Consider the following 19,698-nt stretch of genomic DNA (forward strand, 5'->3'; position numbering starts at 1 on the left):
CACGTTTGCCCGCTCGGTCACGGGCTCACCCGAAAGCCCATAGCAAGTAAAAGCCTAATCACACTTCCATTGTCCCTTGCTCGCGAAACATCCAGATAGATGAGCCCAGATTGTAATTACCAATTGCACCGATAGGATAGACGGTGCAAGCTTTTCGAGAAATTGCCATGCGTTCGACACGGCGTCTCATGCTTCCGGCGCCTTGACCGTTGTGGCCCTGTCGAGCAACTGACATTTCCAGCATGATATATAAGGTCAACCCCACTCGTTGACGCATAATCATCAGAATCATCAGACCTCGGCAGCACTTGTAATTACCAAAATTTCTCACAGCAACTTCCTCCGACGAACTCCCCAAGAGCCTACAGCAACTTTGTCCACGAACATCATCTGCAGAACCCGGATTCATTCACTCAGACAACATCGCATCAAGAGATCCAACCGCGTCCAACGCCGATAGTCCGTACCACATATTGCTCGCAACATGCAGTTCAATCCCGCCAAAGACATTCCCGACCTTTCGGGAAAAACCATCATTGTGACTGGTGGCAGCAGCGGTCTCGGCAAAGAGAGCGTACACCAGCTTGTCAAGCACAACCCAGAGAAGATTTACCTTTCCGCCAGAACAAGCCAGCGCGGTAACGCTGCCATCAAGGATATCGAGAAAGATGTTCCATCAGCCCAAGGAAAAATCCACTTCCTCGAAATTGACATGGCGTCATTTGCATCAGTCAAGAAGGCAGCCGATCGCATTTTGGCAGAGAACAACCATCTGGATATCCTCATGAACAACGCTGGCGCTACTGGAGCCGCCCCTGGTCTGACCACCGAAGGTTACGAAGATCAGTTCGGCAGCAACTACATGGGTCCCACACTCTTTACTAAGCTCTTGCTTCCTCTCCTGCGCAAGACTGCAGAACAGCCCGGCAGTGACGTTCGCATCGTCAATCTCAGCTCCGAACTGTTCAAACAAGCCCCTACCGAGGGTATTGTATTCAGCAAACTCAAGACCCCCATGCCCGAGACCAGTTCCATCGCCAGATACGGTCAATCCAAACTTGCAAACTACTTCTTCAGCAAGGTCACTGCCGAGAAGTATCCCACAATCAAGTCGGTTGCTCTTCATCCTGGTGAGGTAAACACCGGTATCTGGGATAACTTGAGGACGAGAAGACCATATGTGGGCTGGGCTTTGATGACTTTCTTGGGTCCCTTCCTGACCGATGTCCATCAAGGTGCGAAGATGCAACTGTGGGCGAGTACCGCAAAGAAAGAGTCAGTGAAACATGGTGGCTTCTACACGAAAAAGGGCACCGAGTACACTCAAGCGATTCTCAGCAATGACAAACTCGCGAACGAGCTCTGGGATTGGACTGAGAAGGAGTTCGCAAAGCATGGATTTTGATCGGCCTACCATGGGCCTCTATGGGAGTTATATTTGACATTCCGGAATATCGTTACGTCCTTTTACGCTACACTAATTAATCGCATTTGCACTATTACATCTTTGTCTTCAGTTTCAGTTCCTAATAACCCTAGTCTTCGAAGTGCTGCAGCTAAGAGGCCAGACCGACTGTGCTTGAGAGTTGATGAGACTTCTGGCTAGGTTGATCGAGGGCTCGTTGAAATTTTCAAAACCGGTCGAGGTTCAAAGGTTGAGACGTTGGCTTTTGACGTTACTAAAGGCGCTCGAACGTCAAGAGAACAGTTTGCTATGTCGCATCAGCAGCGACATGATGCACAAGCAGTCAGATACTATATCCTTCTCCGAAACATGCAAGTAAGATGATATTGTGCTCCGCATAGGCAGCGGCATCAACGTCCAAAGCCGCCGCGTCGCCTCACGCATACCATCTTTTTCACCACACATCACATCAAGACACAGTCATCTCCTCTTCAGCACCCAGCTCCTCAGAACCAGTAGTACCAACGAGAAAGTAATCGACCACATCTCGCGACATGAGATGAAAAAAGTCCCAAAAATTGTTTCAGAGGACGCCACGCAAAAAGCGGACGTCAAACTCCTACTATTTCTCTCAAAGACAACCTGTTCAAGATAAAAAGAGCAAGCACAGTCGAATGAAAAAAGCCTGAGGTTTTCAAGGGACTGTGACATGCTAACAGGTTGTCTGAGTTACCGACTGTGATGACACAGAGTCAGCAATTGCAAACAAAAGGAGAGGATGGAAGAGGAAGGGGGTGATGGGGACTTAGCTCTGGAAGGAGTGGCGAGAGAGGCCGGAGATCCAGAAGCTGAGCAGAGTTAGTGTGTGCCGCACAAAGCAGAAAGAGGAAGGGGACTTAGCTCTGGACAAGAAGATCTCCAGACAAGTACCCTGTATGAATGATGTCAGCGACTGAGACAGGAGAGGGGAGACTCAGCCGATGCAAGGGTGCATGAAAGAAAGGAAGGATCGACGAAGAGACAAGAAACGCAGTAGAAATAGAGACGAGAGGGGGAGTTCGATTATGTAAGGAAACCTGCTCAATCCTTACTCTGCTGCCTGCTTGGTTGAGGTGGTAAAATCTGGTATAGAGCACGTATCGGAGGGACACGGACGGCAGATTGCGGAGTCGTCTTGTCACGGGTCATGAACGTGTGGACATACAGATCTCCAATATTGGAATCCGAGTACTATGCCATTTAGATTGTAGCCACGGTTCAAAGAATGACGTTCTCGGACTCCTTAAAGAGATCGAAGCCAAGAGCCCAGAGCCTGGAAGAATATACAAATGCCTTGCGTGACAGTGTTTTTACAGAATTAGAATAGTATGGCACAACTTGTAGACTTATTGGTACTGACGTAGAGAGAGGGCGCGACAGATCTTGGAGGCTATAAGAAAAGCTTATACCTCTCGTTACAAAAGACAAGTACAATATAACAGTCGGCAATCAAAAGCGCTACCGAGCAGGACGAGCCGCCCGCGGTGATGTTGAGTAAGTTTTCGAGAGAAGCACGAGGCAAATCAACATCTTTGAGTACGCCGAGCTTGGCATGACCATCTGTGATAGGGAGATAGAACGAATAGCAAAGAGATGAAGGAATTAGGCAGGAACACAAATCGATTGCTTGTGTGAGAAGTTGGCAGGAGGGAAAGAGTGACAGAAGAACGAACTTTCTCTTTCAATCCCAGACTTGCATAATCCTTCTTCAATCACTCTTGCAATAACTAAATCTCACCAGCAGCGCTCGGAGCAGGAGCAGATAGAGTATTGGTCTCGACGAGCAAGGACAGGCCCTCCAAATGCACATATTCTCCCACATTGCGACACTCTCTTACTGACCAAAGCGTTTTGCGACAGTAGCCATCACATCCTCGACCTCAGCCTCAGACTCCTTCAGAACGCCCTTGCCGCTTCTCTGCTTCTTGCTGTCGACATCAAGAGCTTTACTTCCTTCCTTGCTCAGCTCGACTCGAGCGGCCTCAGACTTGACATGACGAGACTCGGTGTCTTTCTGTTTGGGCTTGGTGGCGAGACTCCCGTCAGTCAGCGAACCAGCGGTCTCGGATTCGGAAGCAGCAGCCTGGGCTTGTTTGGACTTCTTGAGCAAAGTCTTTTTCTGGCGCTTCGAGAGCTTGGGCTGAGGGGCGTCTGTATCGGTAGCTGTGTTGACTCCGGGGTTGATTGAAGCGGGCGAGGCGGAAGAAGCAGCTTCCTTGTCCTTGATAGACAAAGCAGCAATGCGCTTCATGGCGGGCTCTCTCAGCTCAGAAAGTCGGCGTAAAAGTTCATCCTTCTCGGCTTGAGCCTTCTCAGCCTGAGCCTTTTCTTTCTTGCGGAGGTACTTCTTCTTGTTCTTCTCCTTCTTCTTTTCCTGATCTTCTTCGGTAGGATCGGCTGCTGGTTCTTCGTCGCTGTCGAGTTCCTGGATGCGTTGCTCTGGAGGAATGGGAGGTTGTCCGAACAAAAGGCCGGAGTTCCCATCGATGCAGTCAACGACCATGTTGTCGAACATCTCGTTTCTGAACTCCTCGCGCATCTGATCGTCCATAGTCAGCTTTTGGTCGTACAACTAGGATGTTCTTATACTTGCGAAGTGTTCACGAATCTTCTCGATTGGGACGCCTTGGAAAGATGCCATGTTGAGTCGAGTTTGGTGCGATGAGCAAAAAGTTGTGAGTGTATGTTGTAAAAGCGAGTCTGGTGTGATGGGGATAGAAGATTGATGGATGTGGAAGCGACGGTGGGGCATGCAAACGACAACACAACGAGCAAACGCCGAGAAACAACACGAAGATTTTCACACGAGTTGGTGGACTGAAGAAAGAGCTATTGCAAGATTCCAGCTCGTTGAAAGCTGAAAATGTAGGAGTAATGACTTTCGACCGATGCGCCACGCACTGATCCTCTAATACTGAAGATGTGCCACTCCGTCTGCAGCCCCTCCAACTGTTGCACTTTGCAAGAGCGAGACATGTCACCTTGCAGCTTAGTGACGTGTACCAATCGCAGCACTTTGCTGGCACTCTACGAACGAGCATTCGAGAGTCGCATATGACTGTCTACTTACCAAATCGACTGCTCTTGTTCACTACAGCACATCCTCATGGTCAGATCTCAATCCACAGCTTGTTCATCAGACTGTAGCTGCTCATTCTTGTCGCTCTCGATGTTCAGCTTAATACCAATCAGCATCTCCAATCGTCCAGTGGTGGCTCGTATCGCCTGTCTTTCGCGGTCAAGGCGCTGCCATACTGCGATGTCATTTTCCTCTCCGTCTTCTGCATTTTTGAGTAAATCCAGAATATTCATCATATGACTGTGTTGATAAGTCCGAGCCTTGGTCTGTACAGAGTATTGAATGAGACTCTGGATATGGTCACAATAAGTATCGATGTCAGCCCTCCTCCTCTTGATTCTCTCCCCGAGTATGAGCAAGGCAACCTCCAGGTCAGTGTCATTCCTTGTTGAGTCACTGACAGTAGTGAAAGATCTCGAGTTCAATCTGAGAAGTCAGCATGACCGGTTGTCGGGACGCAGTCCTGCCCACGGACATGAGGAATGGAAGAGCCGGATCGCGTAGGAAGTCGTTTCTGTACATGCATAGGATGAACTCCGCAGGCGTTGGTTTTGTTAGTGATTCCTAGAGCGAAGTTGGTATCTTCCAGTCAATGTGAATGGCATTCTGGCCAAACTTGATGGTGAAGAAAGACAGATCTTGCTAGCATGAAAGCGTATCTTTTATAGCAAACTTCGGCCATCGCAACGAATGCAACTCCAGCGGGCATCCTTTCATCGCAATGTGGTCTACCTCACCTCAGTCTCCCTTGCTCTTTTTCCTGTGTCGCGCATGTCGTTACCCGAGCTGTGACATCGCGAAGGGAACCGTGGCAAGCCATCCTGTATTACATTGACAACGGAACAAGAGAGGTTCTCGTGTGCCTGGCGAGATGTCCCGAAGCAAGTGCAGAGTTACAACGACCATGAAAGGAAGAGTTGTGATGGGGGAAATGTCGGCCAATCAAATGGCAGCCGATGATCAGCCCTGCAGCCGCGCTTTGAGCTTCGAATTGGCGAGTGACCTGATAACTTCACAGACGTGACATGGCCTGACAGGCTGCATACCGTGTAGATATGATGACACATAAGTCATGGCAGTGACTACAAATGATTCCCTGCCCAAGTTGGGTCAGCTTGATGCCTCGTGCGTACGTACTCACCTTTTTAGCTGTGGTCATCGCACTGTTTTTGGCCTGCAAGTCCAACAACATGACGGGTTATATTTCAAAAGACCAGAGTTGGGCAGACGGCCCATGCGAACTCATTCATACACCACAATTCTTGACCAAGAAGGAAGACATCTGGACAAAGGGCGCGACACACATGGCACTGCTGCACAACGCCATTCTTCGAGGCTTCAACACCATCTACCTACAAGCGCCTCATGTTCAACCCGAGGATCACCACGCCTTTATCGGGTACAGCCTGACGTGGTATCGCTTCGTCAAGAGCCACCACGACGATGAAGAAGCAGAACTTTTCCCCAAGGTCGACGGCATTTTGAAAGAGAAGGGCCTATGGGACGAGACATATTAGGAGCATCAGACCTTCCTTGAAGGTCTCACAAACTTCCGCGACTACTTAGCCAACCTCCCCTCACCTGCGTCTTTCGACGGCAACGAGCTCGTCGACATCATGGACTCTTTCCACCGCCCATTCGAGCATCACTTCCATCATGAGGTCGACACCATAGCTTGCTTCGCAACCTTGCCCAACACCCCGACTCCAGACTCTCTCGAAGCCTCTCTCGCCGCTGCGACCTTCAAAGCGTGGGGTAAGAAGACTCTCACAAAGGCTGGCATGACCGACGTTGTACCCTTCGCTCTCCTCAACCTGGATAGAACATTCGAAGGTGGCTTGTGGGCTGCTTGGCCTCCAATGCCGGGTCCTGTCAGGTGGATGATGGTCAATATCTTCGGCAGCTGGAATTGGGCCTGGTGGAAGTTTGCGAGCTGTGATGCCTCAGGCAGTCCACGGGCACTTCATGCGCTGCAGGCCTAGGCTCAAACCCACTAGTGTCCTTGTCCTTAACGACTGTGTGGTAGCTCAAATTGCCTTCACGGATGCTACATTATGACTAATGATGGCTCCTGCGAGTGGTATGTATCGGTGACAAGGTAGAACAGGACGTGGTTGGTCGAAGCAGTCTGAGTCTGAGAAGATGACAATGCGTCGCGAAACAAGGTATTGCCAACAGAAACATGCTCCAGCTACAGATTTACCAAGGTCCGAGGCCCCCAGAAGCTTCAAATGTGACTCACGTAGAGAAGACGCTCAGATCTTCTCCGTTTACATGTGTCTCCCTCCCTACCATCCCTTTTAGCGACCTGAAAACCACACACATACAACATTGCATTTCTTCTAGCAGTCATAACTCAAGTTTAGACCCAAGCTCTCAATGCAAACCATCAAGCGATGGAGAATCCTCGGGCAAGCCCACGGGACGATGAGTTCGCCGGCACAGGAAACATGAAATCTGGAGGATGCTTTGTTCACAGCGCCACGAGCGAACACATCTGTAACGACAGCTTGTTGCGCGAGATCTCGAATCTAAAGTTGCAGCTCAGCGAACGTGACGCCCACATCGAACAACTCACAGCTCGAGTAGAAGATCTGGAAGCAGGGACCAGAATAGTCGTCAGTTTAGAGGCAACCACCTTAGCAAGTTTCCTGACGGCATGGCCGGTTACCTTGCGCCAAGAACAACCGCCATTCCCAGAGACCAAAGACTCCCCCTCATTCAGCAAGAACTCGACGATGCTAATGCAAAGCTTTGGTTCGCACCTGGTTATGAGCACCCCAGGATTGAAAAGCTTGCATCGCATCTCACCACGATCAAGAAGCGAGAGACCTATACTTCTTCCGCAGCCTTCGACCGCTCATTGTGGGCTGCGACACACTGTCGCTCACAGCTGTGAATGAGGTTGAACCAGCGGTACGGTCAAAGCAAACTTCCGCGCGTTCTTGACTCAGATTTTGGAGTTCAAAGAAAGGTCCATCTCGGTACTCGTATTGGAGACTGGTATGCTTCTGCTCTCGCTCTGTACTTACCGCCTTTCAACGCGGAAGAGAAGCTCGAGCAGATTGATGCAAAAGTCCACGAACTTATAGATGAGTCGTCCAAGGAGCACAAATTCGAGCCCCATGCCCTACAGATTCGCGTACTCGGTTCTGATCTGAATACCTATGGGCGAATGAAAGTGATTGACAGATTTGGCCAGTGATGTGACTATAATCGTAGTTGGCACTGATCATCGAATCTCGGAGGGCTACTTGGAGGCGATCACTTTGACGAGCAAGACGAGAAGGTAACAGTGAGCGCAAAACGAATTTTCACTCTGGGGATCGAACCCAGGGCCTTCTCTGCGCACGCCAGTCCAGTCGATTGCTCGTTGTCTAGATAACGAGCACGGTTTTGTGTCCTTGTGAGAGAGATGTCATACCACTAGACCAAGCGAAATTTTTTGACGTTCTTGACATAGATTTTTGCCAAGCTTCATCATCTTATTGTTTGTACTTGATTACGAAGAACTCTAGGGTACCTCATTGAACACTTCAAAGCATCCATGTACTTAGACATGCGATTCTATTGGAGCGCTTCTGCTTAATGCTTGATTTCAACACAATCGCTCAAGTTAAAGATGGCCAAATTACCAAACATCTCACCGCAGTTCCTTCCCACAAGTATGCATATCCCTGACACTGGGGTGGTCATTTCGTCAAAACAAATCGCTTCCTCAAGCTGGCAAACAATCTTCGAAATTCTCTGATCTAGAGACCCAGCTCCATGGTCGCGACACTGTTTTTTCGACATGATACCCCCGAAATGAACGAGCCTCAGACATCTCCAGACCAAGTCAGCGCGCTATTTCCAACCTCCATGTTGGTCAAACCTAGACTTGGAATTTGAAATCTCAGACGTAGACCCATTCTTCATTTTGGCTCAAGGCGATTTTTAACATATGCTCTGAATAGTAGTGTACTTTTAACCCCCAGGGTGAGTTTCAAGCAATCAAGTCTCGACGACGATACAATCCCACACAACTCACTCGCCCTCTACGAAGCTATTTTTTGTCTCTTTTCTTTCTTCTCTTCTTTGAACGAACACAGTATTCGAACGAGCTCGCCATCAACCTGCAAACAATAATGCAGGAGACTGCGACGTAGTGATAATTAGAGAAGAGACCGTTGAGATATTGATTCAAGATGACGAAACCGATGACGAGGAGATTCTGAGCATTGCAGCGAGGGTTGCATGCAGCAGTCAGAAGTCATTTGATCTTGACCAAAGAAACTAGTAAGGCATTCATGTCTCTATCCATCAAAAGTCCCCAATAACGTCTCCAGGCTTCCCATCCATAAACAACGGTCTACTAGGTTTAAGACCGTCCAACTTCCACTGTCCCTGTCCATCTTTGCGATAGAAATGCTGTACATAATTATAAGCATTCCACCTCACCACTTCCCCATCATCTTTAAAACGACGATGCAAGCCCTGAACCTGCCAAGTTCCCGTCGCGGTGCCTTCTTCCTCGCCTTGTTCAAACATCACAGCGCCGAGGAAGTGTTGTGTCTTTACTGCAATTCAAGAGTGGTTAGCAAGGAGAAATGGGAATTGGGCAAAAGGAACCTTACGTCTTGCGTCACCAAGCGCGGTTTTGGCAGACATCTCGGCGATAAAGTCTTCAACCGGGACGGTTTTGTCACCAAGATGAGGGTCTAGTTCACCGTAGAACATTTTGAATTCTGACGAGCAGATTGTGTGTAACTTCTCCCAGTCCTGTGTACATCGAATGCTCAATCAAAAGTTCTCGAATGATCTGGATCATCTTTCTTACTTTTGTGTCGTAGCAATAGGCCCATAGCCATGAGAGTTGGCGTAACTCGCTTTCGTATTGTGAGATTGAAGACATTATGCTGAAGAATACCTAGAAGAGTATCCAAGGAGATGGTAATTATATGTCAAGAGTTGTATCTGTTTGACAAAACAACAATAGTGTTCATGTTGGAGAAGAATATATGGTCGTTGGTGGAAAAGTGGAGGACCCGGTCCGAAAGCGTTTTTGACACCCGCGATATATGGGAAAGCACGATCAACCGTGGGAGCATGCGACAACTCTCGGATACGCGGCCTCATGAGAAACCCTAACAATACCTCCGGCCAGAGGAGAAACAATTGCATGACCCGGACTAGGGCATGAAACGACTGGGCAATCAAACGCCTTCGATCGTTCGAGGAGAAGACAGTTTACTCACACTCACACTCAGTGCTCGTCAGTTGGTGACCAAAATTATTCAAGTAACTTACATTAGCTATCTGGTCGTAAAGGGAGCCTACTCATCGATCCCTCTTTCTCTCTTTCCTACTCCGCCCTCCATTCCTTCTTGCTCAGTGACACTTCGAACCTTCGACTTCAAGCGCCACCAGCGAAAGCATTCATGGCAGCGAGCATAAGGTCCTCAGAATCTTCCTGTCCACCAAGCCAACCTAAACCTTTCTCGGCGACCATATCCCAGAGGCCATGGTACTCTTCAGCCGATGACTTCAGCCAAGCCAGTACCAGAACAGTAGCCAGCATCGGATCCTCAGTAGATCTAGTGGCCTTGACTATAGCCAGGACTTCACTAAAGAAGGTAGCCAGAGCAGGAGTCCACTCCCAATATCCATCAAAGGCCTGGAGATCGAGCAGAGTACGCACGGTAGCGAGGGTGTCGTTGTCAGGGATGGAGAGAGCTTCGTCCTCGCTCGGCTGACTCATGGCAACACAGGCTGACGTGTGAGACTGCATGAATCTCATGGTACCTTGGGCTGAGAAACCCGGCGGCACGGGGTAAGGTGCACCATCGCTATAACCTCCGCCGCGACTTTCACCGCGACGGGGTCTATAAACAGGCATGCGAAGAGCATCGAAATCTTGACTGCTAGCCTTTTTCTTAGGAGCCGTAGGACTGGCTTGGACGTCTTCGACGCTGCTAGTAAGTATAGCGCTTCCGGGTTCTCTCGCGCGCCGCCTCATACGCGCGCTGGCAGGGCTAGAGACAAAGTCCGCCCTGGACATTTGCCTGGAAGAACTAGAATCGAACATGTTACATTCAATATCCTCATCACTCTCCTCTGTGGAGGTGTCGTCGAATTCGAATAGATTTGGCTCAATCAGATCATCCGAAGTAGCCTTTGCAGTGAGAGTCTCGCCGTCGCTATTAACCTTTTGATATCGCTGGACAGCCACAAATGAGCACCATTTGTTGGCGACCTGATACTCGGTACCGATGCGAACGACTTCCTTCTCAATCAGCTCGTCAAAACGAGAGGGACACTTGTCCTTGACGAGTTCATCAGACTCCTGAGCACTGATCAACCAGCCTCTACCCTCTTCAAGCTCTTGAACAGCTTTCTTGGCTGACAAGGTATTGACGGTGTAGTTGGGGTCATTGACCCTCTTGACAGGGATCTCCAGCGTCAATGGACCCTCAGAACAGGTGCCGTGCAGAATGACAGACTTGGGCATCTGCTTTGTGCTCTGCATGAGCAGGTACACGGTTGTACGGTTGAAGGGCAACACAGGAGGGATGACGTGAGGGGCTTGGATAAGCTCGGGAATGGTGATATTGGGAAGATGAGCATAGCGATCAATGTTGTTGGCAGGGACATCCTTGAGGTTGGCAGATTTGTCGAATAGCGAGATGGGCGCCTTTGGCTGATTCTCAGGAATAACGGTTGCCTGTTTCGGTGATTCGGTCTTGACCATCTCAAAGTCGTCAGTCTCATCATACTTGACTTCCAAACGGTAGTCCTTGATGTGTGGGTACAGAGCGGCCTTGAGCATGCGAACGACCTTGAAGTCCATGACTTCGCCATCAGTGATGAACTGAGCGACACCATTGCCAGCGCGAGCGAAGCCTTCGACCAAAGTATGAGAAACATCACTGCCAACACCGAGCACGAAGCAACGAGCATCGACCTTCTCCTTGTGAATCTGATCGTTGACGTATTCAAACAGCTGAGACTCTGCACATATCTCGCCGTCAGTAAGAACGACCAGCTCCAAGGGCATAATGGAGAGGTGTGACTCGAAAGCAGCCTTGACAGGGCGCAGAAGCTCCGTACCACCGTAGCTGGCAGTAAAGCTTTGCACAAAGTGCAAAGCTTGAGTGTAGTTCTCCTGATTGTAAGGCATGCTCTTTTCCCATAGAAAGTCATGGCGACTCCCGAAAGCGCATATGTTGAAGCGAATTCCAGACGGAAGGGACTTGATAAACGTCTTCAGAGCAGCGACAAGAGCAGTGTTCTTCGTACCATGCATGCTACCACTCTGATCGGCGATGAAGATGATCTCGGGCTTGATGGGCTTGAGGTTGAAGCGTGGTACAAAGGTAACCATGAGGGCCTGACGGTTGGGCAGAGCATGCTTCTCGATGATAGCCCTCGGGGAGTCAATGTCATCAATCACGACCTGCAGGATGAAGTCTGAACCAAGCTCAGTCGTGTTGTGGGTCAAGGACACGGAAGCTTTTGACATGTCGGCAGTAGGCTTAAGGGTCGTAGAAAGGGTGCCAATGTCGAGAGCGATGGGATGGTTGGAGGGACATTGGACTTTGCGAATGGTGCAGTCTTTCATGTCGACATCGACAACGATCTTCATGTTCTTGACAACAGCCGAGTCCAGCGGGAGAAGTTGGCCAGGGTAGTTGCCATAACGAGGAGCGATCGAGGTGGGTAGCATGTAGCGCAAGCCATCAATCTCGGCATCGTGCTTCAGCTCGCCACCATAGATGAGATCAACACGAACGGTTGTGTTTGCAGGGATGTTTCCAAGAGTAACACCAAAGACGCCGACAGGAAGAGCTTCGAGAAGTCCGGCACTCTCGCCTCTCTTGACAGCTGCGTCGAAAGTCTTGCGGGCCTGGTCCTTCTGCTCAACATGACCTTTGATGATCTTGTTGCCGATGGTACAAGCAAAAGCAGTAACGGCAACCCCATCGTACAGAGGGAAGGTGTATCGGACCTCGGATAGCTGTCCTGTGGATGGGTTCTGGAAAGTCTGCGAGAGCTTTGTGGTGAAGTAGAGAGGGGTGAGGGTAGTGTAAGAGGCCAGCTGGACCTGAGGGAGATAGGTACGATTGCGGCCGTTGGTTGTGTAGTAACAACCAGAGATGTGGTTGTGGAGGGCAAACATGATGTTGGTCTCACTGGAGGATATGTGATTTGGTTGGAGAGAATTAAAGAGTCTTGACTTGGAATAGATAGTTATATCTGAGAGATGTGTTGGGGCAAGAGCGTCGGGGGAAGAGTGTTGGGAGAAGAGTGTCGGGAGAAGAGTGTCGGGAGAAGAGTGCTGCAAGGTGTTTGCTGATTTGGGGCGCCAAAATAGAGACAAAGCCGTGTGGAAGGAACGAGAGAGAGACAAGCAAAGAGGTACCTACCGACTGCGAGAAGGCGTTTTTATAGCTGCTGCACACAGCGTGGCAGACTGCTGCCTACGACAGGCATCTTGGATGGATTTGTTTCGGAGCTGGCTCCAAAGAAGCTTGCAGATGATATCACACAGTACATTGGAGAAGCAGTTGGTTTAGCTCAAGACATGATTGTCAAATAGAAACGAGCAGAAGGATATTAATGCAGTTTCCCCAAGGACTGCTGTATGAGCACAGCGAGAGCAAGACAGAAGGGAGACAAAGGCTCTATATCAGCAAGATGATGAGAGGAGCTGCGCGCATGACGATTGTCCCTGTTCGGAGTACGGCGAAACAAGCATGTGCGGCATGTCAAAGCGGGTTGAAGTTAGCAGCGATGAGTCAAGCTTGATGTGGTTGGAGAAGTGTTGAAGGAGCAAATGCCAAGAAACTTCTCCGCAAAGCATCGACAGGTCCGAGCTCCGTACCTTCACATGCGAGTGGAGAGTGGAGAGTGACGAATGTTGTGACAAGAACATCACAGAATGGCGCCGGCAGTCATCAAGGAAGAAGGCGCGACCACGAACAAGCGCAAAGCCGAGTCGCCGTCCGAGTCGGTCGGCGACAGCAAGCGCTTCAAGTCGTCGACGTCGCCCACACCCACACCCACACTTCCTCTCGCACACGACACAGGAGACGCCGTCCAGTCGACAGCACCACGCGTCGTGCCCTTTCCCGAGAAGCCCGCTGTCATCGAGGAACGAAATGGCGAGATCGAATTCCGAGCTGTCAACAACGATGGCGACCGCGAGAGCTACATCATCCTCACGGGACTGAAGTGCATCTTCCAGAAACAGCTGCCCAAGATGCCCAAAGACTACATCGCCAGACTCGTCTACGACCGCACCCATCTCTCCATGGCCATCGTCAAGAAGCCGCTCGAGGTGGTGGGAGGCATCACATACCGCCCCTTCAAGGGCCGCCAGTTCGCCGAAATCGTCTTCTGCGCTATAAGCAGCGATCAGCAAGTCAAAGGTTACGGCGCACATCTCATGTCGCATCTGAAAGATTACGTCAAGGCCACCTCGGACGTCATGCACTTTCTGACCTACGCCGACAACTACGCCATCGGCTACTTCAAAAAGCAAGGCTTCACAAAGGAAATCACCCTCGAGAGACCGCGCTGGATGGGTTACATCAAGGATTACGAGGGAGGCACCATCATGCAATGTAGCATGCTCCCCAAGATTCGCTATCTCGAGTCTGGCCGTCTTCTTCTTAAGCAGAAAGCCGCCGTCCACGCAAAGATCAAGGCCGTCTCAAAATCCTTCGAAGTCCACCCGCCCCCATCACAGTGGAAGGGCTTGAAGAAGGGCGACAACCTTCCCGCCATCGACCCTCTCACTATAGGTGCCATCAAAGAAACTGGCTGGAGTCTGGACATGGACGCCCTCGCCCGTCAACCCCGCCACAACCCCAACCACTCACAATTAATGCATCTCCTTTCCGCCCTACAGAACAGCACCCACGCATGGCCCTTTCTGCAGCCTGTCAACAAAGACGAAGTCCTCGACTATTACGACGTCATCAAACAGCCCATGGACCTCAGCACCATGGAGCAAAAACTGGAAAATGACGCATACGAGACCCCCGAAGACTTTATTAGAGACGCCACTCTCATCTCTGTCAACTGCAGACGTTATAATGCCGAGCAAACTCCATACCACAAAGCTGCCATCAAGCTGGAGAAAGAGCTGTGGAAAAAGGTCAAGGATGTGCCCGAATGGAGTTATATCGAGCAAGAGCACTTTGCAGAGGTTGGCAAGTAAAAAACTCGGCTTTGTGTTTTCACGGTGGTTTCTGTGTACTTGGAAGGTCTGGCTTTTGATTTTTGGCCTTCTTTTTTTTCGGCTGGTTCTTTTCTTCTTGCGATACCCCTCATGCTTCTCTTCCATCCTTCTGCCAAGATCATAACAATACGAACACACAGACATTATCTCTGATTGATCACTGGATCCACTCTTGCCTGGTGAATGTCCATGTACCTAGTCACACAATCTTAGAAGCAGATTACGACTCGACTATCAAATTTGCCGTCCACTTGCGATGGTTGATGGACAGGGATCGTGGAGAATGCGAGTTTGTTCTCTGCAAGCTCGCTGGAAATCATGCAGCGGTTGTTGCTGGGTATGCGTCATTCATTGCACAACTCAGAAAGAAGAAATAAAGACATTAACCAATTTTCAATTCCTAGGACAAGCGAAACGAACTGAAAATATGGACGACCATTGTTCAACTCCGACCTCTTGACGTTAAAACGCCGCGCCTGCAGAGAAAGAAAAGAAGAAGAGTGGTATCGAGTAAAAAAAAGGGGTATGGAAAGAAGAATAGACAGAAATAATGACAATGAAGAAGAGTGATGGGGTGATGTGGAAAGGCGTGAAAGATGGTCGGCGGCGGAGAGAGGATAGAAGACTCAATGAAATCATCCATCACGTCAAGCGATGGGCTCTTCGTATCCGTATTCGTTCACAGTCTCTTGCCGGGAACGAAGATGAAAAGACAGCACACGGCAGCGTCGATAATGGCGATCCACATCAGGCACATCAGAGCGCGGCGTGTCAACAAGCGATTGACAAAACGTTCCTTGACCTGGAAGTAATTGGTAAAGGTGTATTCGGAGTAGCCCAGAAGTGCTTGGATGGGGTCGAGCATGTACTGGTGGGAGACAAGGAAGTAAATGGCGATGGTGAAGGGCAAGATGACCTAAGTTCTATTAATACGAAGATCATGAAGAAGAGGAGAAGAGAACAACATACCCAACATCTCGTGCTTCTGCTCATGTCGAGGAAGATGAGTACAAAGGCAGTCCAGATGGCGGCGAATAGAGCAACGAGACCCACGACCAATCGTAGCATCATGCTAGGCTGTACTATGTTGCCCAAAGCCTTTGCTCTGAGGAAGCCGGGGAAAGCATCGCGCTCCATTGCTTGAAAGACGTAGTCCTTCGCGGCGTCAAAGACCTCTGGATCGTCACGGTTCTCGTTCTCGATAGCATCGGTGACTTGCTCAAGGATGCCGACGGGAATGATAATCTCACGCTCCGAGCCTTGTAGTAGATAAGTGTACAAAATCTTCTCAGCACTCGCGCGGATGTCGTGTCTCGTAACGGTAGTACCGGTAGGAGATTGATCCTGCGTGTAGGGAGTGGTTTCTTGAGTACTATCGACCATGGAACGGCGAGTGTGCTGGGGGTCGAAGTTGTTGCTACCAAGAGATTGCGACGGAGAGTGCATGCTGCCATTGTTGTCGGCACGCAAGAAGGCAGAGACACGAACGTCCTTGTCGGCGCTGGGACCGGCCATGACACTATCATCGTATTGGTCCAGAGCTTGCGAACTACGCTTGCTGCCGCCCTTCTCCAACTCGGGTGTCTCTGCTAGCACGCTGCGGTGGAGTCCACGAACGTAGTGTCGGCATAGCGACATGTGTTGTGATACGTCCAGCCTGTGAATTTTGGTTAGTCTATCCGCGTATTTTCAGGCGACCAAGAGGGCTGTTGTGTACCAGAAATCGAGGTAGTCGACGCTGCGTTGAGCATCGCGCATGTAGATGTAGAAACTAAATAGATCGACCGGCGGCTTCGTCTGGCGACTCAAGACTTCGTAGAGGTTGGGTAGGCGATTGCGCGAAATGGTTATATCGGGCGTGGGAGTGCGGTGCGCCATTGTTGTGGGTAGTGATGATGATTTGACGTGTCGCACGCCTGGGTCTTGTTGACGGCGTGACTTTCGCGCTTTGCCTTGTGGAATTGGTTATTATGGCGTGTCGAATTGGTTGGTATAAGATGGTTCAAGCGAAGGTTTGCGGTCGGAAGGAAATAGCGGCGTGAAAAAGGAAGGTGGACTGGAGTGGCAGAGTGAAATGAATCGTCGTTTGATCGTTGGCCTTCGCAACTTCTCCCTCCCTCTCCTGTCACTTTGTCGTTCCTTCCCCAGAACTGGCCCGAGCGTTGATCACCCGCATTAGCGCCTGCTCACTCTATGACATCCGAAAGAACATCCAGTCCTGCTCAAAGGTGCACTTTGACACACACTACCTTACTTTTCTGTTCATTGAACGAGCATCTGCAGAACAAATCTTCGCAACTCGCAAAGAGTTTCCGACCAGCGACGCTATAACCATCTCGAACATCAGGCGACGATCACTACGCGTCGACGTTGACGGCCTATACGAGCGTGGAGACCGTGCCTTTGTGTAAACAAATAAGAACTGCATCACACTGCATTGTATAGATCCAATCGACTCGGTAACATTAGGATTATATACGCTCTACTTCTGCCAATTACTCGACTACTCTACCATATTACTAACTCCGCCTATCATGTACAATATGAAGAACCTATCTCTCCAACGTTCAAGGGCTGCCAGCTAACTTGGCAGTCAGGGGTGGCAACGGGCATTTCTCTCCATCCTCCTCGGTACCGTACACGACATAGTTCTGTTGCATACCAAACAGATTGTGCGAACTAACATGGCAGAGCAATTGCCACACACCCGGTAGCTGAGCGTTCATGTTGAACGTGAACATCTCCCCAGCATTGATGCTCTGACTAGCTTGCCAGATATCGTTATACTGGAAATTGTTACCGTGCAAGTGGAAGACGTGGGAAGCACCGCCAAACGCCATCACGTACCAGATGACCGGATCGTCACGGCACATCTCGTAAGGCGCGCCGTTGCTAAAGACATAACCATTCATGGTGTAGAAGTTGGGTCCTTGAGCATCGCTGAGCTGGATCTCGGGGAAGTTGGTCAACTGGGGTACCCAGAAAGACTCGTTACCGATGTAAGGCTGAACAAGCTGGTTGGTAGGACGCATGCTGCTAGTATCGACACCAGCCTTCTTTGCGTTGGTGCCCGCCATGAAAGATCGTGCTTCGTAGTGGGTATTGGTAGTGACGACAAACTCGCGATGAGCAGACATGGTGCTGTTCATCTCTCCACTGTTGTAGACGATGATAGGACCAGAGAGGCCGGCAGATGTATCAGCAGGCATATTGACGAAACTGTGGTAGGACCAGAGACGACTACTCTGACCAGGCGCTGGTGCTTGAGAGTCTGAGATGAGCCACTTGTAGATCGCACAGCCACCGGGAGGAACGGCATCCTGCTCTTGAACCTTTGGCGTCTCGGAGTCGGTAGTGTTGGGGTACAGAGATCCTTCATACTGCTTGCCATAGTAGAGGCCCATACTATGCATCGATGCATAGTTCTTCTCAAGGTTGTTGACAAACATGATCTGAATTATGTCGCCGACCTCGCCACGGAGAATGGGACCGTTGATACCATTTGTCGCGGGTTGCTCGCTCTGAGCCGAGAAGGTGCTGTCGGTGTATCCCTTGTACACAGCCTTCTGCCACTCCATGCCCCAATTTGATCCAAGAGAGCCGGTGATATTGAGGTACCCAGCAGCCGCAGCGTGGGGAGAGTTCTGAACAGGCACACCGAGCCAGTTGTCCCATCCACTAGGTGCGTAGTTCCAGGCCACCTCTTCAGCGGCGACGAAGTAGGTCCTCACATTGCCAGAGAACTTGAAGTTGGTAGGAATACTGTTCTTTGCAGGGAGTTGATCGTCTATCAGAGCCTGACATTCGTTTCTTTGCGCTAGCTTCGATTGATCTGGGGTAGTGCTGTTTGGTGGGATGGAAAGTATGCCGCCATTGGGACTGACAGAGGCTGCGGCGGCATCGACGGTAGACGTGGCATTAGACGATACAACACCCGGGGTAGCGCTCAGCGTGCCGTTAGGCAAAGTGGTGGAGTATCCTGGCGCTTGGATCTGACCATCGGAAATCTGAGTAACAGCTCGACCCGCGCCAGATGCTGCGGAGCCTGATGAAGCTGGACTTGCACTGAGGATCACTGATGTAGCTGCAGATGCAACTGTCACCTCCGCATTGACGTTATTGACCAACGACTGTGTAAGAGAACGACTGATAAGACTACCAAAGGCAGTGAAGAACAATGCAGAAGGAACCATGTTTCTCAGAACGAGAGTAAAGATACTTGGAGAAAGCTTGTTGGAAGAGACACAGATTCACGCAGAGGCGAGCCTTCATGATATAGCCACTACATTTCCTAGCCACCAAAGAGGTTTCTTTTACTCATTCATGGCCAGGCAGGCATCACGTCGGGCCTGTATGGCTGGGGAAGCCATTATACCCACCTTTCCATATAGAACCCACCCTTCTCACACAAAACCCACTTGCTGTTGATGCAAGAGCAAGGAAATAAGAGGCGGGATGATGTATGCAGGGCCCGGCTCATTCGCTTCTGACGCACATGGGTGGGCTGGGAAAGGTAGCCCACTCACAAAAAGAGCGCAAGTGACGGTATATGTAAATCCCAACTCGGTCCGCGGCTCTGCGAACAGAACATCCGTGAGGGGATCCGTGAAGTTTGTCCCAACCTGTTCCTTCCAATTCTCGATAAAGTTGTAGATCGCAGAGATAGGAACAGGAAGAAGAGATCGTATACCTTCTGAGTCGTGGCTGGAGAGTGAGAAACTGGAAAGTGGTTGGTTGCTCGGGCGGGGGCATTAAAGTTCTGATGCATGCATGGATGTGCATGCACTGTGGCTGGAAGCAGTACCTGGCATCACAGGCACAACAAACATGCCGTACAACCTTGTCGAAATCCAGCGTTGTCATAACAGCCCGGCCATTGCAGGTTTGGGCACAGGTGATCTTAAGGTGATTGACGCGACGTGCGTCACGAAGTCTGATGCCGATGCGCGA

The 19,698-nt window shown here is 50.2% G+C and overlaps 9 protein-coding genes across 9 annotated transcripts; 3 read left to right on the plus strand and 6 right to left on the minus strand.

Moving 5' to 3' along the window:
- Positions 1-484: 484 nt before the first annotated feature.
- On the plus strand, positions 485-1,405 carry AUEXF2481DRAFT_4539 (uncharacterized protein; the record flags this gene model as incomplete). The annotated part of the gene is made up of 1 exon (XM_013488586.1): positions 485-1,405. One exon carries the CDS (start codon positions 485-487, stop codon positions 1,403-1,405), a length of 921 nt encoding a protein of 306 aa, XP_013344040.1.
- A 1,644-nt stretch (positions 1,406-3,049) lies between these two features.
- AUEXF2481DRAFT_39405 (uncharacterized protein) lies at positions 3,050-4,165 on the minus strand. The gene is made up of 2 exons (XM_013488734.1): positions 4,038-4,165; positions 3,050-3,983 (listed from the first exon to the last, which is right to left on the minus strand). Exons 1-2 carry the CDS (start codon positions 4,083-4,085, stop codon positions 3,279-3,281), a joined length of 753 nt encoding a protein of 250 aa, XP_013344188.1. The 5' UTR covers positions 4,086-4,165; the 3' UTR covers positions 3,050-3,278.
- Positions 4,166-5,551: 1,386 nt separating this feature from the next.
- AUEXF2481DRAFT_79394 (uncharacterized protein) lies at positions 5,552-6,505 on the plus strand (the record flags this gene model as incomplete). Its single annotated transcript, XM_013488833.1, has 2 exons — positions 5,552-5,992; positions 6,050-6,505. Exons 1-2 carry the CDS (start codon positions 5,612-5,614, stop codon positions 6,503-6,505), a joined length of 837 nt encoding a protein of 278 aa, XP_013344287.1. The 5' UTR covers positions 5,552-5,611.
- A 2,066-nt stretch (positions 6,506-8,571) lies between these two features.
- Positions 8,572-9,667, minus strand: AUEXF2481DRAFT_676013 (uncharacterized protein). Its single transcript, XM_013488853.1, has 3 exons — positions 9,343-9,667; positions 9,140-9,284; positions 8,572-9,082 (listed from the first exon to the last, which is right to left on the minus strand). Exons 1-3 carry the CDS (start codon positions 9,415-9,417, stop codon positions 8,826-8,828), a joined length of 477 nt encoding a protein of 158 aa, XP_013344307.1. The 5' UTR covers positions 9,418-9,667; the 3' UTR covers positions 8,572-8,825.
- On the minus strand, positions 9,351-9,802 carry AUEXF2481DRAFT_675997 (uncharacterized protein). The gene has a single exon (XM_013488854.1). The coding sequence runs from the start codon at positions 9,684-9,686 to the stop codon at positions 9,417-9,419; it is 270 nt and encodes an 89-aa protein (XP_013344308.1). The 5' UTR covers positions 9,687-9,802; the 3' UTR covers positions 9,351-9,416.
- On the minus strand, positions 9,668-12,899 carry AUEXF2481DRAFT_676012 (uncharacterized protein). Its single transcript, XM_013488855.1, has one exon. It carries the CDS (start codon positions 12,679-12,681, stop codon positions 9,919-9,921), a length of 2,763 nt encoding a protein of 920 aa, XP_013344309.1. The 5' UTR covers positions 12,682-12,899; the 3' UTR covers positions 9,668-9,918.
- A 544-nt stretch (positions 12,900-13,443) lies between these two features.
- On the plus strand, positions 13,444-14,727 carry AUEXF2481DRAFT_29003 (uncharacterized protein; the record flags this gene model as incomplete). The annotated part of the gene is made up of 1 exon (XM_013488662.1): positions 13,444-14,727. One exon carries the CDS (start codon positions 13,444-13,446, stop codon positions 14,725-14,727), a length of 1,284 nt encoding a protein of 427 aa, XP_013344116.1.
- A 350-nt stretch (positions 14,728-15,077) lies between these two features.
- On the minus strand, positions 15,078-16,970 carry AUEXF2481DRAFT_676079 (uncharacterized protein). The gene is made up of 3 exons (XM_013488856.1): positions 16,466-16,970; positions 15,718-16,405; positions 15,078-15,664 (listed from the first exon to the last, which is right to left on the minus strand). The coding sequence occupies exons 1-3, from the start codon at positions 16,624-16,626 to the stop codon at positions 15,428-15,430; spliced, it is 1,086 nt and encodes a 361-aa protein (XP_013344310.1). The 5' UTR covers positions 16,627-16,970; the 3' UTR covers positions 15,078-15,427.
- Positions 16,971-17,315: 345 nt separating this feature from the next.
- Positions 17,316-18,941, minus strand: AUEXF2481DRAFT_29005 (uncharacterized protein; the record flags this gene model as incomplete). Its single annotated transcript, XM_013488663.1, has 1 exon — positions 17,316-18,941. One exon carries the CDS (start codon positions 18,939-18,941, stop codon positions 17,316-17,318), a length of 1,626 nt encoding a protein of 541 aa, XP_013344117.1.
- Between the last annotated feature and the right edge of the window lie 757 nt (positions 18,942-19,698).

The sequence above is a fragment of the Aureobasidium subglaciale genome, assembly GCF_000721755.1.
Source record: "Aureobasidium subglaciale EXF-2481 unplaced genomic scaffold scaffold_9, whole genome shotgun sequence".
Lineage (NCBI taxonomy): Eukaryota > Fungi > Ascomycota > Dothideomycetes > Dothideales > Saccotheciaceae > Aureobasidium > Aureobasidium subglaciale.

What these genes read in the sequence shown, in the direction of transcription:
- AUEXF2481DRAFT_39405 (XM_013488734.1), bottom strand. Translation starts at nt 4,085, where the DNA reads ATGGCATCTTTCCAAGGCGTCCCAATCGAGAAGATTCGTGAACACTTC. An exon ending in AGAAGATTCGTGAACACTTC is followed by an intron (nt 3,984 to 4,037) that starts GCAAGTATAAGA and finishes ATGGACGATCAG; the next exon opens with ATGCGCGAGGAGTTCAGAAA.
- AUEXF2481DRAFT_676013 (XM_013488853.1), bottom strand. Translation starts at nt 9,417, where the DNA reads ATGTCTTCAATCTCACAATACGAAAGCGAGTTACGCCAACTCTCATGG. An exon ending in CCTATTGCTACGACACAAAA is followed by an intron (nt 9,285 to 9,342) that starts GTAAGAAAGATG and finishes CGATGTACACAG; the next exon opens with GACTGGGAGAAGTTACACAC. An exon ending in CGCGCTTGGTGACGCAAGAC is followed by an intron (nt 9,083 to 9,139) that starts GTAAGGTTCCTT and finishes CTTGAATTGCAG; the next exon opens with TAAAGACACAACACTTCCTC.
- AUEXF2481DRAFT_675997 (XM_013488854.1), bottom strand. Translation starts at nt 9,686, where the DNA reads ATGCAATTGTTTCTCCTCTGGCCGGAGGTATTGTTAGGGTTTCTCATG.
- AUEXF2481DRAFT_676012 (XM_013488855.1), bottom strand. Translation starts at nt 12,681, where the DNA reads ATGTTTGCCCTCCACAACCACATCTCTGGTTGTTACTACACAACCAAC.
- AUEXF2481DRAFT_676079 (XM_013488856.1), bottom strand. Translation starts at nt 16,626, where the DNA reads ATGGCGCACCGCACTCCCACGCCCGATATAACCATTTCGCGCAATCGC. An exon ending in GTCGACTACCTCGATTTCTG is followed by an intron (nt 16,406 to 16,465) that starts GTACACAACAGC and finishes CAAAATTCACAG; the next exon opens with GCTGGACGTATCACAACACA. An exon ending in GCAGAAGCACGAGATGTTGG is followed by an intron (nt 15,665 to 15,717) that starts GTATGTTGTTCT and finishes AATAGAACTTAG; the next exon opens with GTCATCTTGCCCTTCACCAT.